Raw genomic sequence first — 17,779 nt, forward strand, 5'->3', positions numbered from 1 at the left:
ATTAATTACTCACCTCAGAGCCTTTCTTCTTAAAATACAGATTGCTCAGAGCCTTTCATCTAATTTACTAAATGTTGATCTTGAAGAAGTATTTTAATTTATCTGAATTTAGTTTCCTGTTCTATAAATTGATAGTAATCATGTTTTCCCTATCCACACCAGAGTGGTATGGTGAAGAACCAGTGGAGAAAATGACTAAAACGGCATTTTTATGCTGTCCAAATTTTGTGCAAATATATTATAATTGATTCGAAAGAAAAGAGTCTATCTACATTTTAAGACTATTTAATATTGTTCCATTTACATTTCACTAATGGTTCCTCTGTCTTTTTTCTCCCTGATGAAGTTCTAGATTGAAACTCTGAGGAAACTGTAAATCAGAGTTATATAACTCTGTTATATTAATTTGTATAACTTCCCTGTCTCTCTCTAAATATATATATTTAGACTGTATATACATATGCATATATATATTTAGAGAGAGAGTGAGATTACACCGAGGACTCTGCTTAGTACACTGCAACTTGCACCTCATTCTAATTGTGAAAACAACAACAAATTTTGATTGAGACTCTGTTATTTGTTAGACCTTTGGTTTTGTGAGGAAGGAAAGGATGATTCTGATAATTACATCAAATAGTTTACCATCTCCTCTGGTGGATGAGGCTTGTGAGGGCCTGACACATGGTAGAGGATCTTATTCATTATATAACAACTTACAAAACACATTGCTAATTATTTTGCTACTTAAGGTAAAAATGTAGCTCTCCCAAACAAATAAGATATTTAGACTGAATTCTGTAGAAAACACTACTTACCTCATTTTGCTTAGGTTTCACTGCAGAGTCTCATCTCTAACATTCAGGTAGGAGGAGCTCTATTTTAAAAAATTGAATAAACAAACCTAAATCAGAATAAATGATTTAATTCAGGAATTTTTTAAGGTGCTCAGAATTTTGGTAGAATAGCAGTGTATTTTCTGTAATAAGAACTACACAATGTTCTCTAGCTGGTTATACCCAAATGGTTATATGGATTTTATTCCGATATCAGTTTTGCAATTGATGACCACCCTTCATCAATAGCATGGTCTTTATTATGGTTTCATCTGGCTTTTTCTTCCCTCGTCTTCTGCACTTGGCTGCCTACTCCTTGGCTCTTATTATTACATACTCTACTTTTTTCACATACAAAGCTCTTCGTGCACTAATAGTGAATTTCTGCTAAAACTGTTACTTTCTTCAAATATCCTATCAAATGCTGACTGCCTGATTTATTGGCCTTATAGACTGACTATGTGAATCTTCCATTCTCTGTGGAATTCCATTCCACATTTTAACTTAAAGACTCTCTCTTTCCCAGCTGCGTTCTCTCTGCTGGATAAGCATTTTTCTTTTAATTTCTGTGGTAATGGGAAGGGAATTTTAAATCATGTTTTGTGTACAAGTGTTTAATAGGTTAAAATGGATGCTGTATCAGCTATCTGTTGCTGTGTAACAAGCTACCCCAAATGTAGAGACTTAAAATAAGAATCATTATTTTTTTTTTTTTTTAGCTCATGATTCTTGATTCTGCTTGGGGTTTGGTTCATCAAGGTGATTCTTTTGCTAGACTCAGCTGTGCTCATTCATGCACTCATGGTCAGCTGGTAGTTGATGACCACATGTGGCATTCAAATGTCTGGTATAACTTTTTGGTTATAAGTTGAGACAGTGTGGGTGACAGGATCACTTGACTGTAATTATTCATCAGGCTAGCATAGTTCCATAGTGGTGGAAGGGTTCCAAGCATAGCCCAACACCCAAACATTTTTAAACTTCTGCTTACGTCATGTTTGCTGACACCTCATTAGCCGAAACAAGTGACTTGACCAATCCATATTCAAGGTGTGGAGAAATAGACTACAGCTCTTGATGGGAGAATCTGGAATATCTCTTGACAAAAGTGTAGATGCAAGAAGAGAATCTGTGGACATTTACTCTCTGGCAGAGATGCTGTCATTTTTGTCATTAAGACACTTCCTGTGTCATATTGTTTATTATTCATTGGCAGCCATAAGTTTGTTGTTTAGTGTTTCTTCAGTGCCTGCCCAGTATCATGTGGGAAAGTAGAAGCCCCTAACAACTTCTCTTAATTTCTACTTCTGAGAAATGAGAGAAAACAAACTTGGATAGGCATAAATGATGTCCAGCACAAATTCTAAGCAGCTATATGAGAGGTGAGTATATAGGGAGAGATGGAAAATTCTTTTAATTGAGACATTCTCAACCATAAGCAATTTTTCTTTCCTCAGGAGGAATTTGGTAATGTCAGGAGACATTTTTGGTTGTACATCTAGGAGGGAGCTCTGGCCAGGGATACTGACAAGCAATTCAGATCCTACAATGCACAGGACAGCCACTCACGACAAAGAATTATCTGGGACAAACTGTTAATAGTGCTGAGATTGAGAAACCCTGCTTTTCACTGAGTGCATGTAGATTAATTCATATAATGTTAGTTATAGAAGGGCACTTAAATGATGCAAACTAAAACAGGAAAAGACAATGATTATTTCTCTATTCAAATTAGTGAAGGAAAGATATATGTTTAAAGTCAGGTTGGAGATATTTCTCAAGGGTAGTATTTAAGTTGTGAGTGGATGCTAGATTTGCTTGATTGTTACAATCCATATTTTTATAGCTATATCAAATAATCTTCTCTCCCAAATTAAAATGGATATTAGATATATTTCATGGGTACCATATATTATTAGCTATAGCTCTTAGAATCAGAAGTATTTCAGTGATTATCAATTATTGCATATTGAATGAGACATGTAAGAAAGATGCCTGATATCCTATGATTCTTAGAAATATGTGCAGTGGTTAAGCACATTGTCTTGGAAACATCACTTGTTAATGTGAGATCCTGAACAAGTTTTGTTACCTTGGTAAAAGGGAGATGATAACACCTACCCTGAAGATTGTTCGTTAAAGGTGAAATAAAAGAGGGTTTATGAAGAACCTTGCCTGGCACATAAGAATCACTGAGTAAATGATGGGGGTGATGGCAGTGTTGGTGGTAATTTATCTTACTTATAAATAGTAGCAAATATTTATTTGGATCATATTTTTAATAGCAAGAAATAATCTATTAAAATGTAAGTGAATAGCACCATTAAACTTTTAAAATCCATGGCTCCCAAACTTAGCATTTTTTTTTCTGAAATCCAGAAATACAAATAGTAATCATGAATCCTTGAGTTCCGGTACTCTGGCCTTGCCTATATAGAGTGCAAGCATTTATTTTTCTAAAATGAGAATTATTGATGATAGATGTGTCATATATTTTATTTACTCTTTAGAGTGACAGAAAAGAATGCAGACAAAAATAAATGTTTATGTGTTCATAGTGTTGGTTTCTAATTTTCCAACTTGTATGTGCAGACTGTAAATATTTAGAGGGAAGATGTGAAATTCTTCCTTACCTACACAATAGATTGTTCTTTCTCTGAATCTAGACATAACTTCAAATTTTCTTAAGAAGTTCTCTTGAACTCTTAAGTAATTCATTAATCCACATGCCATCCTTTCAAATATTCAAAAAGAAAATATTCTCCAATATTGCTTACATGGAGGAGAGTTATTTTATCTACTAGTAAATGGAAGTTGCTAACAATCTTTCCTATTCCCCATAGTATTAAATAGTAATGCAATTTGACCACATATAACGTTGCTGTCCTCTGTTGACATGGAATGATAAGGAGGAAGGGAATATTTAACAGCACTTTTTAGATATTCCCTCATAGAATTGTTAATGTGAGTCCAATAACTTATTTTGTAAGTTGAGTGATTTTTCAAATATAAAAATAAAGCAAACAAAAAAAGTTACCCACATTCAATAAAGCTAGAAATAGAGTATGTGCTTCTTGCTTTCTTATCAACCAAAGGAGACCTGTGAATTACAGGAAAACCACGTGTGAATACTTCAAAGGAAATATGCCAAACACATTGTGTGTTTGTTTTAAAAGATTTAGTAGCCCCTTTAAAGCTCTAAGTAAAGCTGTTAGTCTGACTAATCATGTACTCCTGAAACCAATTAAATTTTCAGACTAGAGAAATGTTCTTCAAACACTTGAAAAAAATAAGAGTTCCTTCCTAAAGCCAACACCTTTTAATTAACAAAATACTCAGAGCAAAGCTGTGGTTTGCAATAGTATATTACACCTACCGTTATTCATGCTACCATTCTGGTGTACCAAACTCAATTCATTTCAGCTATTTTGAGCTTGATTTTCTGTCTGCTTATGGAGGGAAAATCACAGTTTTAGTAGAGTCATTTTAATTTTCTAATGAATGCATGAGAAAGGTATTATGTTACACAGTATGTCCTCAGACTATTCAGATGCCCTCTCTCTCTCTTGCTCTGTCTCTGTCTCTCTTTACACACACCCACACCTGCATACAATGTGTGTATCTATCTGTCTACCTAGATATACAGTTTAATTTTGTACATTGTAATACATCTGGTTTCTGGCATAAGGTGATTTAGCAAAAACACAAACAAGACCCACCCAAATCTGTTACTGGAGGAACCTTTCATAGCATAACATCAGAAAGACTATTTTCAGTAAGGACCCTAGGCAGGAAAGGACAATTCCTCTGGTGGACTTGAGAAGAATACCCTTAGTCTCTGAGATGGTTAGAGAGGCTGATATATGAGCCAGCGAATCCCAGAGCCAGCTTCTTGTAACCCAAAATAGGGGCATAAGGCAAGGGGTGAACACCCAGGCATGATCAGACTTGGAGTTAAGGTTAAATAGGGTACAGAGGAAAGGATTTCCACCAGCTGGAGGGGAAGCCATTTCCCATGCTCCTTAGGGATGACAACTGGAGACCCAGCCCAGAACATCATTGAAAATTCTGTGTAATAGTTTATATATCCTAACTCTTTACCCATTCTAGGTTATGAGTTCAGGCGCTCTTAGCAAAACAAATCCTCTTTCAGTCTTTTAAAATGTCGAGTTAACAGGAAATATCCTTGGCACAACAATATGACCCTGCCTGACCCTTAGAACTATGAACAGGTTACTCAGACTCTGCGAAACCAGTAACAGATCTGACCAGCCTACACTTCACTGAAAAGGGTGATTTGCATATATTTCTAATACTATGACATGGTGGAAAAGAAGGAACCTCATATGTGTTAGAGGTAAAGGCATCTGAAAGTGCAATAAGAATCAATGTGATATGTGTAATAAAATGAGATAAATAGGCCAGGCGCGGTGGCTCATGCCTATAATACTAGCATTTTGGGAGGCCGAGGTGGGCGGATCACGAGGTCAGGAGATTGAATCCATCCTGGCCAACATGGCAAAACTCCATCTCTACTAAAATACAAAAAATTAGCCGGGCATGGTGGAAAATGCCTGCAGTCCCAGATACTTGGGAGGCTGAGGCAGGGGAATCGCTTGAACCCGTGAGGCAGAGGTTGCAGTGAGCTGAGATCACACCACTGCACTCCAGCCTGGCAACAGAGCAATACTCCATCTCGAAAAAAAAAAAAAAAAAAGATAATTTTTTTCAGGACCTCAAAACACTTTGATTAAAAAATGAAAAAATATATGCATGCATGAACCTAGAGGCAAGTCTTTTTAGAAAACATAAAATATTTTAAGTAATGTTTTTCTGAACAGAATTGGCTCTAATGTGTGAGAGGTCTATGAAGATTAGCCTCTTGCTACTTTATGTTTTAAAGTATATTCCTTGAGACCCAAAGTTTCTGACTTTAGAAAACAACTCTCAACTACTATCGGCTATCCTCTAGACACTTTCAAAATCCTCTAAAACCTAATAGTGGTGCAAGATTTTGTCTTTCCTAGTGATAACTAGATTTAAGTAAGAAAATGCTAAAGACTAAAAAGTGTTTAGGACCCACAAGAAAGGTATAATTCTGTTCCTCATAGAGATATTTTAGTTACACACTTCTTATTCTGATCCTCCCCAAAACATAGAAATCTAGAGTTGGCATTTAAAGAGAAAATGAGATTTTTGTCTGGAAACAGGAGAGAAAAGTTTTCAAGAAGTATAGAAAGCATATGAAAGGGCACAAGGTTTGAAATGGCCTGTACTCATGAGAGAATGCAGAATACACATGGGTGTGGAGGAGCCTGGAAAGAATGGAGAGAGGTAAGGCTGGAGTATCAAGTCTGGTTCAGAGTACAGAGCATAAAATCCCATACGAATGTAGAACATGAGGAGCCAATAACCATTGTGTGAGAAACACAGGGAAAAGAGGAAGAAAAAAGTCCACATAGTGTACTTACAGTCAAAACAATCCTAGGAGGTGACTTACATGTATCGTGTCATAAAATCCGTGACACAATTCCATTAGATGGGTACTGTTTTCATAGTTACACAAGTGAAAACTCTTGAGGGTCAAGATGTTCAGTGTAGCAGGCATAGTATAATTTCTTGGCTCAAGATGCCTCCAATGTCAGTGAACATTACTTTCCCAAGACTGTCTATTTAGGAAATAGTAAGGCCAATTGTCTATGAAGGAAGTACTGTTATAATCGCCATTTTACAGAGGAGTAAATGGAGATTCAGAGAGGTTAAGTCATCTGACTATAGTTACACAGCTACAAAAAAAAAAAAAATAGAGCAAGGATTCAAATACAGCAATCTGGTCCTAGAAAGCCTAAATATTCTACACCCTGCTTTCTGATTCAGAGCAATTTCCTGCTTTTCTCCCTTCAAAAGAAAAAAATGTATGTGTGTGGGGTTGGGGGCGAATAAATTGACTGGCTATATTTTCTCTCTTTAATATTTGATCTTTCATTGTCTGCCCCAAGCAGTGGGTCTTCCTCCTTTATCTTCTTCTTGTGAAAATAGCTAAAATCACCTAACTGGTAAAAACTTAGGCAGGTTTTGTGTTCTAGCCTCCATTCTTCCAGTCTAATGGGTGGTTGTTAAATTTTGGTACTCATTGTATGTAGAAGACCTCTAAGTTCGCTAAAGAGCTTACTGCACATTGATTTTTTTTTTTTAGATTCAAAAGGAATCAATTGAGCACCTCCTATACTCCAGGACATGTGCAAGATGCAAGAGATAGAGCAGTAAAAAAGTCTGATACGGTTTCCCCTCCCTTTCCCAGCTGTGTACAGATGTTCTTCAGGTGGTAAATGCTGGAGAAGAGGAGACCAGAAATACTGGCCTGATGGGTCTATAGATGAGATTATCTGCCCATGACTGGTGCAGAGATGGCTGCATTGCTAGACCTCTCCATCTTCCTCTGAATATGTGTCCTCTAATTTATTATCCCAGTGGCATATTTAGTCATCATGAACCATCCTCCCTTTTTGAGTCTCAGGCCCTGGTCTTGCTTTTCAATAGACTCCCTCCCTCTCTTCCTTCCTCCTTCCTTCCCTGACTGCTTGACTTCCTGACTTCCTGACTTCCTTCCTTCCTGCCTTCCTGCCTTCCTGCCTTCCTGCCTTCCTGCCTTCCTGCCTTGTCTTGCCTTGCTTTTCAATTGATTCCCTCACACCCTCCCTTCCTCCTTATTTCCTCCCTCCCTCCCTGACTTCCTGACTTCCTTCCTTCTTTCCTTCTTCTTTTCTGTCTTTTTCCAAACGTGCTTTTCAGGAAACAGTGGTCTGCTTGTTGAAGTCTGATAATTTTCTACTTCCTCATCCTCCACTCTATTGAAATTTAGTGTGACATGATCATTTCCACCTCATTAGGTACTTCTTTCATGGTCAGAAGTAAGTCTGGAGAAAAAAAAAAAATCTCTTGTTTCTGCTCTCATTTGAGGGTCAAATTTTCAATAAGTCACTTTTTAAAAAAGCATTTTCTGACACTTCCCATAAGCTTGAAATCCTCCTAAACTGCTGTATATTGCCTCCGTATACATTGTGTATCTATTTTAGGAACACTCCATCCATATTTGCCAGTCAGCCTGGTGTTCTGCAGTTAGTTCCTACAGTGATATTTTAATTTAGCTCTCTTTTCATCCTCTCTGGATATTTAGCTCTTTTCCTGGAATCCCTTTTAAGATTTCTAGATCTTGTTTGCTTCCATGATTTCTTCTCCTGGACTGTGACACAAAACGCTATTCTTTCTTTACATTACATTTAATTCTTTCTAGAAAGAGCCTCAGAGTAGTCAGATAGCTTTGAGAAACAAAATTTTTTCTTTATCGCCTCAGTGTTACTGCCTTTGAATCATTATTTCTTGACATAAATTTCTTTATTCTATCTGATACTTAAAACACTATTTTTTTCTGTCTGCATTGATCAATATTAGTGCCTTCATTCACAGAAAACTGTTAGTGTCCCTGAGAAGCTTGAAAGACAAGAAACATTCTTCCATTCTACTCACCTTCTTCTCTAATGAGGAGACAACCTTAAAAACACAGTTACATGGCCATAAAAATTAATGAATGGCTACCTCAGAATGAAAATTCAATGTCTCATTTTTTTTTTAGTGTTCTTAGAATAGTTCACTAGTTGTCCATGACTCTGAGTCTCCTGTTGAGATGTCTTTTGCAGCTTTCCTTGAAACCTTTTATTCCGAACTACATAGTCCGATAATTTTGCCACCAATCTTCTGGTTATATTATGCTCCTGAGTTCATTGTCTATAAACTTGATTAGGTATTCCTTCCCCTCACCACTCACCTCTGATAACCCAGCTGTGTGTTGGTATTTAGTATGAATTCACACCAGCAAGTTCAGCCCTTTTCAATCAATATAGGGCCACACAGAGACCTTTGACTGACTACTCCCGAAGTATTTCACATTTTGGGGACTTATCTCCAGTTTTTCACCACAGTTGTTCATCACTGTGTTTCTTACTAGCCAAATGTTTATAAAAACATTAATACCTAACATTATTGATTACCTACTATAGTGTCAGGTGCTGTAATAATATTATTGTGATGATGATTATGCTGTTGTTTCTGGCATTGTCATACATGTGTTGCTTGTACTACTCATTGAATCTACACAACTGCCCTTATGACATTTACCCTATTATTATTCCTCTTTTAAGGTAAATATATGAAAAATGCTTCCCACTTTGCCTTGCTTACTGCTAGTGTTGAACAAATGTTACAGCTGAAGCTTAGAGAGGTTATGTGGCTTAACCAAGGTCCCAGAGTTCCTAAGGCAGAGAGTAGGATTGTCTACCAAGCATTTTGATTCTAGTACTATACATCTTAACCATTATCATAGGCTGACTTGCTCTACAGTGTCCAACACTATTCATATTACAATTTATTTAACGACTTTGAAACAGTGTTTCATGTCTAAATAGAAGAACTAGCTCTCATTTTTAAGAAAATATTGTATCTCGGTTTTTCTTCGCTGCTAGCCAGTTTACTAACAATTTGAAATAAAAAGAAAAAAAATATGATAAACTGCTCCCAGTATAAAATACAGAGCTAAGACAAGAACATTTCATTGACTTTGATTTCCCTAGGGTCCAGCTCTGAATTAATTTACTTCCTGTTCAAGGGAATTTTAAGTCAGAAAGAAGATCTTATCCCATCTTGTTTTGCCTTTTTTTCCCCTTGAATGAAAAAAAATAAGTAAAATTTATTCCCCTGGCAAGGTCTGAAAACTTTTGTTTTCTTCACCACTTCTGCAATGTATATTATTATTATTGAGAAGACTTATTTAACTTAAATTACTTGTCCAGGCACGAGAATGAGCAAAATCATTTTTTTAAAAAAGTGTTAAATGTATATTAATGAAAAGATTGAATCTTTTAATTTTCTACCATGTATTGCTGAACAAAGTATCCACATTGTTAGAAAAAGATATAGAATGTCATGAATAAGAGTTTGGCTCAAATTGTTACTCTTCAATTAAATTTGACTTATTGTTATTGGAATTGGCTCTTTAGCTTGTGTTTCTAATTTTTCTTTTTCTTCTTTTTTCCTTTTTGCAAAAAACCCAAAATATTTTAGCTCCTAGTCAGACTGTTACTCTGGTGACACAACCTGTGGTTACTAAGGAAACTGCCATCTCCAAACTAGAAATGCCATCTTCCTTGATGTTGGAGGTACCTGCTCTGGCAGATTTCAACCGGGCTTGGACAGAACTTACCGAATGGCTTTCTCTGCTTGGTCGAGTTATAAAATCACAGAGGGTGATGGTGGGTGACCTTGAGGATATCAACGAGATGATCATCAAGCAGAAGGTATGAGAAAAAAATGATAAAAGTTGGCAGAAGTTTTTCTTTAAAATGAAGATTTTCCACCACTTTACTCTCCTAGACCATTTCCCACCAGTTCTTAGGCAACTGTTTCTCTCTCAGCAAACACACATTGCTCTCACTGTTCAGCTTAAGTATAATCAAGGATATAAATTAATGCAATTAACAAAAGTAGCCATACATTAAAAAGGAAATATACAAAAAAAGCAGAAACCTTACAAGAATAGTTGGCTGAGTTAAATTTACTAAACAACCTGGTATTTTAAAAATCTGTTTTATACCACTTGGACTCAGGAAGGGGAACATCACACACCGGGGCCTATCATGGGGAGGGGGGAGGGGGGAGGGATTGCATTGGGAGTTATACCTGATGTAAATGACGAGTTGATGGGTGCAGCACAGCAACATGGCACAAGTATACATATGTAACAAACCTGCACGTTATGCACATGTACCCTACAACTTAAAGTATAATAATAATAAATAAATTTTAAAAAAAATCTGTTTTATACCAAATAAATCACTCAACGGAGCTATTTACATTTAAACTGTTTGTTTTGGCACTATGCAGCCCAACATATTGCAGAGTCAAATATAATAGTCTGGAAATTGATTATTATCCTCTCTTCTAAGTGGTCTGTGCCAATTTTCCTCCTCCAGTGATAAGGATTATTGAAAGAGAGATATAAATTAAAAAGAGAAAAGTAACAAAACATAAGATATTTTAAAATACCCTAGATCTTAATGTTGGCATTTACGCAATGCCATGTTCAAATGAACGTGTTTTTAATACAAATAGTTCATTTTTCAGCCTCAGTGTAATCCATTTGATAAAATTATGACATCAACTAGAAGCATTAGAATATATTTATGTAAATATGGTTTACATAACTAGATCAAATATACTATACATCTTTTATATATGTGAATGGTTAAGAAAAATAATTTTGGAATTGTTATACATTAAAGTTTTTTCACTTGTAACAGCTTTCAAGTCTTTCTAAAGAAATAGGAAGTTGTGCTGAAGGTATTTAGGTATTAAAGTACTACCTTTTGAAAAAACAAGAAGTGAGGCAGACAGAGGGGAATTTCTTTGTAAAATAAATTTCAGCAATTCAGTAGGAATAAAGTAATTTGATAGTAAACAACCTGCATTTAAAGGCCTTGGGCTTGAATACAGAAGACCTGAATTCAGTGCCATTTGCAAATGATGACTGTGGTCAAGCCATCTCTGGATCTTGGTTTCCTATTCTGAGTACAGAGCACACAGAATACACATTCACATTCACAATATAGTTATGGATATGGATGTATATAAATATATGTAAATACCACATATATGTACATGAAAATTTGTTTTACTTTTGCTTTATAAAAAGTAATTATAGCCACATTTTTCAGAAAACGTAACTGAGGCTCATAGATATCAAATTCCCAGTAAGTAGCAGAACAAAGATTCAAATCCAAGTCCATTTGATTCCTAAGCCAGTGTTATTACTTGATACATATACTGCAGGCAGTACATGTATCAAGTAACACATATACTACAAGTAATACATACTATTGCTGCAGTAATAACTGTAACTGCAATTACTATTTAGTAATTTGTATGTAAATGTAGATGTAGTCTATGTCAGACACTATGCTGAGCATTTTATAGTTGCTATGTACCAATACATACAGAAACAAGAGGTATGCTCTTTCACAATATCATATTGAGTTATATAATACTCCCAGGACTTTTATTTACCAAATGAAACAATATTTTATAACATTTAAAGCCCAGGTTTTGAAGTTAGATTGTTTGGGTTCAAAGCTGGGCTCCCAAGCTGTGTGACCTTGAGTAAGTTATTCAGCCTCCCTGAGCCCAAGTTTATCTATCTATAAAATGTGGATAGTTGTACTATCTGCCTTGCAGTTTGTTATCAGAATTAAGTTTGTTGGTACATGAAAAATGCTTCCCACTTTGCCTTGCTTACTGCTTACTGCTAGTATTGAACAAATGTTAGTAATTATATTTGGTTCCACCACGAACTCTAGAAATCTAACCAATGATGGCATTTGTATTTGCAAACTGTATATCACATCATAAAACTATATGGAAATGAGAGCTTGTTTCCACTTCTGTACCCTATTCTACCATTGACATTATAGCTTCCTGCAGAAGTTACCTAATAATAGATTGGGAGAGAAAGTCCACACTTCCTTGTAACAGGTTTGCGGGTCCTGCATTTAGGGAAGCCATTGATGTGCTCAGTAGTCTCCAGAGTTCTCTAAATAAATTTGTCCTTTTCAGAAAGGACTACTAATTTCATGCCACCTCGCAGAGATTGTCTTTAAATATAGGTCAAAAACTAACGTAGAGGGCCAGGTGCAATTTTTCACGCCTGCAGTCCCAGCGCTTTGGGAGGCTGAGGCAGATGGATCACTTGAGGTCAGGAGTTTGAGACCAGCCTGGTCAACATGGCAAAACCACATCTCTAATGCAAATAAAAAAATTAGCTGGTGTGGTGGCACGTGCCTATAATCCCAGCTACTAGGGAGGCTGAGGCAGGAGAATCACTTGAATCCTTGACCAGAGGTTCCATTGAGCTGAGATTGCGCCATTGTACTCCAGCCTGTGCGACAGAGTGAGACTCCGTCTCAGAAAAAAAAAATAATAATAATGTAGGGGAAAAAAATCAAAAGCCATTTCTGAGACACAAAAATATAGGATTTATAAATTATATATAGTATTAAAATATTTTTAAAATATTATATATAGCATATTATATATAATGATATATAATGTATATATATTTATAAAAAATCTAATCTCCCTTCTCTTGCTTGCTGAATAGTGGGATGCTTTGCCTGTCTCTTCCACTTATATTAAAAAATAATTAATAAAGACATTGTCAGTTCTTGGCTTTTATTGCCTCAATCACCAAATTGTCAGTAAAATGGCCCTAAATAATCATTAAACAAATATCTGTGAGAGGGGAAATAAGAAGGAGAAGTAAGTGTGGGGAGGATTTTATTATAATTTCAGGAAATCAATATCAATTTTATGTAAAGTTTTAAATAAAGCAATCTCAACGTTAATGTTTGATGTGTGAAAAATTAGGCAAAATTCCAAAAGGACTTTATAAACTGAAAAAAAAACTTTACTAACACCTATCCATTTTTATTATTTTAACCAACTTCTATTGAGCTGCCACTAAGTACCTAGGAAATATAAAGTTGTACAACATAGAATGTGCAGGTAAAAGAGGTTGAAGGAAGAAAATAATAACACTATGATAGAGATAAATTTTGGGATAATAGCTAACACATACTTGGCACTAATGATATGCTAGTCATTGATCTAAGTACTTCATGTGAATTCTTTAATGCTTACAACATCACTGTGAGGTAAATACAGAGGCACAGTAAGGATAATAACCTGACCGAGATCAAGGAAGAAAGAGACAATGATGAGATATGAACTCAAGCAGTTTGGTTCCATAATCCTCTCCCTTAAACCTCATAGTTTTCAACTTCTCTGATATTGTGTGAGTGATGCTGTTGGGGCTTTCTTCGGGGAAAACTAAGCCAGGAGAGAGAACAGATGCTAGTGAGATATTCCTGAAGAAGATAAAACTTAAGCCAAGCATTAAAGAATGAGTTGGAATTACCTAGCTAGATAAAACGAGAAGGACAATCCAGGCAGAGGGAGCAGACTGTGCTTTTCACTGAGGTGGAAAAAAACAGAGTATGTCATAGGAATTGTGATTCCATATGGCTGAAGTTAAGGGTATATGATGAGAAGAAATTGATGAGGTTGAATAGAGAGGACTGGGGCTAAATAATGGGAATCCTTTGTTGCCAGACTGAGGAATTTTGATGATGGCCTACAGGCAGTGGCAACCCTGAAAGGATTGTAAACAGGAAAATAAAATCAAATATAGTTTAGTTGCCTATCAGTTAGAGCTCTCTGGATGCAAGCAACAGAAATCATTCTCTGATTAAATCAGGCAGAAAGTAAATGTGCTGTAATTAGCACAAAGGCAATGGAACAAAACTTACAAAAGGAGAAAGAATCTGAGCATGCCTTTCTGGGCATGCGGCTAGCAAGAAGTATTCCAGTCTGTTTGTGATACTCTCTTTTCTCCATCCTGTGTGTAACTCTCTTCAAATTTTAAAGTCTCAAAAGAGAATCCAGTTCACCTTGCTTGGGTCACATGTTAATACATGAGCTAGAAGAGAGCAGAAAATTTTATTTAAATCCCTCTCCTCCCAAAGTCTCAAAATTAGGTTAAGGCAATTCTCCCGAATAGCAACTGGGGTCTGTTGACAATAGAAAAGGAAAAGGTTCTGACCAACCACTAAACAATAATTGTCCACTGAACTCAGTCAAGAACATGTGGAATAAGTTGGAGGACAGAGCAAATAAAGGAGATTTGTAGGAGGTAATTATTATGTTCTAAAGCAAGCTTGTTCAACTCATGGCCTGTGAGTCACATGCGGCCCAGGATGGCTTTGAATGTGACCCAAAACAAATTTGTAAACTTTCTTAAAACATTAATTACTTTTTGTGATTTTTTTTTCACTCATCAGTTGTCATTAGTGTTAGTGTATTTTATGTGTGGCCCAGGACAATTCTTCCAGTGTGGCCCAGGGAAGCCAAAATATTGGATACAGCTGATCTAAAGCAACAGGGTCATCTACTCAACTTTGCAGCATGTAGACCTGAAATAAAGACCATCCATATACCAATACCTCAAATATAAATTTGTCTGATTATGACACGTACAAAAATTAGTTCTCAGTAAATGTAGATAGCTTGAAGGATAATGTGAATGCAATGTGATAAGGAAACTTCATATTGAACAGATTGGAATGTGAGGATTATAATTTATAATTCCAAAGCATCAGAAGTTAGATAAGATAATGCAATAAGACATTTTATGATTCAAGGCGAAGTTAGTTATGAGATTCAGACCAAACCTTAGACACACAGAAATTGAAATATTTGCCACAGAAAGGGTATAAGGACATGACATTCAAGTAAGCTAGCCTTTTACTAGCTTTAGACTTTGAACTCAGAAAACATATTTGGTGAAAAGCTTATGGTCTCCTTTAGTATGTATTGCTTGATTAAAGTATTATTTTAGAAAATGGTGAGCTGCTCCCACGTTGAAATAAAAATAATTTTTACTAAGTGAATTATATTCAGTAAAAAAATGGAAGCTATAATTACAACTTTAATTTTTTTAAGTTTTAAGAATACAGCCATTTAAAAAAATTAAGCAAATCTGCTTCATTGTAGACAGTAGAAAACATACCATTACCTTTTAGAAGAATAGAGATGTGAAATATGCAAATTAAGCCTTTAGAAGTAAAACACACATGAAGTTCAAAGTTTAATTTCTAGAATTGTGAATTAATAGCAGTGGATGATTTGTACTTTATAGCTTAGTGTCAGAGAAATCTGATTAAAAAATGCTTTTTTCTGTTTCATCACGTTTAAGTAAAATTGCTCTGAAACAACAATATTTGACAATAATTAGCAGTTTTCTTTGTTGACATAATCTATCAAATGAAGGGAAAAATATGTCCTGGGTTTTGCTCTGAGAGTGATTATTAAATCAGACCCTTAAGGAAAGGAAAGATAAAACAAAGAAGGGAGGAAAGGAAGGGAAGGAAGGAGGAGGAAAGGGAGAAAAAGGAAGGAAGAGAGGAAGGCAAGCAGGAAAAAGGGGTATGAGGGAGAAAAAACAAAAGAAATGAAAGAGGGATGGAGGGAGACAGGAGGGAGAGAGGTGGAGGGGGAAATATGAAGAGAGGTTTGCGGCAGTGGAGACTAGTGTTGCTATCAACAAATAGAATTTAGATGGCCATATGATATTATTTTTCATAATACTGGTGTCTGATGACCTGTACTGAGTCAATTGTAGTCTTTTTTCAATTCCGTTTGGCCAGGTGTTCAGGGTAATTCACCACAAAATCTCAACCACTGCACTTGTATTGAATAAAGAATTGAATTGGCAAAGGCATTTTATCCTCCAATAAGACCTCTCCAGACTGGGGTTGAGACAAATTGGCCAATCTGGACAAGATGATAATAGCATTGTTCAAGATTCATTTGTAACCACACATTGCACTGTTACCTGGGAGATTTCATTATCTAAAGATTGAATGAGCAGTTTTAGTGGGTACAGTGTATATTTAAATGGGATATAATTATTTGAATGAATTTAATTTTTGTTATTGTTAAGGTCAAAGTACTTAATAAAAATTATGATTTTTTAAAACTCTGCCTATACACAAAAAGCATTTGAATTAGCTACAGAATAATTCTGATTATAACTTGTTGAATAAATTCGGTCAAAATCTGACTACTAAACAACTTGTATAGTGTAGCCCTGGAAGAATTGATGGGACAATGTGTAGGTAAAGTGGCATTGGCTATTTAAACTAAAAGTAATACAAAACAGAATGTTTTTGGTTTTATTCTATTGTCACGAACCCAGCAGAAAGTGGGTATTACAGATAGTTTCTCTTATTCAACAAATGAGAGGACTTATAGACAATTTAGTTAATTGATCTAAAGTCACTTAGTAAATGTAATTGTCCTAACACAAACCCAGACCCCCAGACCTCTTGGGAATAGATAATGTTCTTACTTCTTTTCTATTTTCTCAGCCACCCCCCTAAACTTCTTACACATCTCATTTCTCCATCCAAATTATAACAAAACAAAGTAAACATGGTTTATTTCCATGGGCATCCAGTGGATTTCACGAGGTTGGGTGACAGCCATTGGTGAGGGTTGATTGATTATTAGGGTGAGGAGATTGATTATTCTGTTTTTCATCGAACAACAATCCAACCCTTCTCATCTCATCATTTTATTTCTGCACAAACTCATTTAAGAAATACCAATTAAGAAATTAATGTTGTAATCTGTTTGGCTGAAGATATTTACAAATTTTGTGCTTTATCTTCCAACCAATGTACATGTCTCTGGTAGACAGCTTGTGACCATGTGAATGACTGATCCATATTTATATAATTTTCTTTCTTTACCTAATGAGATCAAATCCACTATTATCTTCACTGAAGGATGTAAAGATATGTCAATGTCAGTAATGTGACTTATTTTATATTCTCTAGTCACAACAGAAATAACCCCCCCTTAAATAAAAACGTCATAGAGTTGCAAACACACACACACACACACATACAAAATCATATTTTCTAAGTCTCCTAATTACCTTTTTATGGAAAATGATACCATATGCTTTTTTCTTAAAGAAACTATATAAACTTATAAACTATACTAAACTACATATTTCATATTCTCTAGTCACAACAGAAATAACCCCCCCTTAAATAAAAACGTCATAGAGTTGCAAACACACACACACACACACATACAAAATCATATTTTCTAAGTCTCCTAATTACCTTTTTATGGAAAATGATACCATATGCTTTTTTCTTAAAGAAACTATATAAACTTATAAACTATACTAAACTACATATTTCAAAGCCTATGAATGGAAATTTATATCTTATTATATTTTAATTCAATTCACTGTAAACTTTTCTGTC

The 17,779-nt window shown here is 35.4% G+C and overlaps 1 protein-coding gene across 13 annotated transcripts in view; it reads left to right on the top strand.

Annotated features, from left to right (window-relative positions):
- LOC105490348 (dystrophin) overlaps nucleotides 1-17,779 on the top strand; it is a 2,266,916-nt gene that overhangs the window by 1,592,096 nt on the left and 657,041 nt on the right. For all 13 annotated transcript variants that reach the window (XM_071089080.1, XM_071089088.1, XM_071089087.1 and 10 more), the window contains one exon: nucleotides 9,954-10,186. In XM_071089080.1, the coding sequence (XP_070945181.1) occupies nucleotides 9,954-10,186 (233 nt within the window). The remainder of the gene's footprint in view (nucleotides 1-9,953; nucleotides 10,187-17,779) is intronic.

This window comes from Macaca nemestrina, chromosome X (assembly GCF_043159975.1).
Source record: "Macaca nemestrina isolate mMacNem1 chromosome X, mMacNem.hap1, whole genome shotgun sequence".
Lineage (NCBI taxonomy): Eukaryota > Metazoa > Chordata > Mammalia > Primates > Cercopithecidae > Macaca > Macaca nemestrina.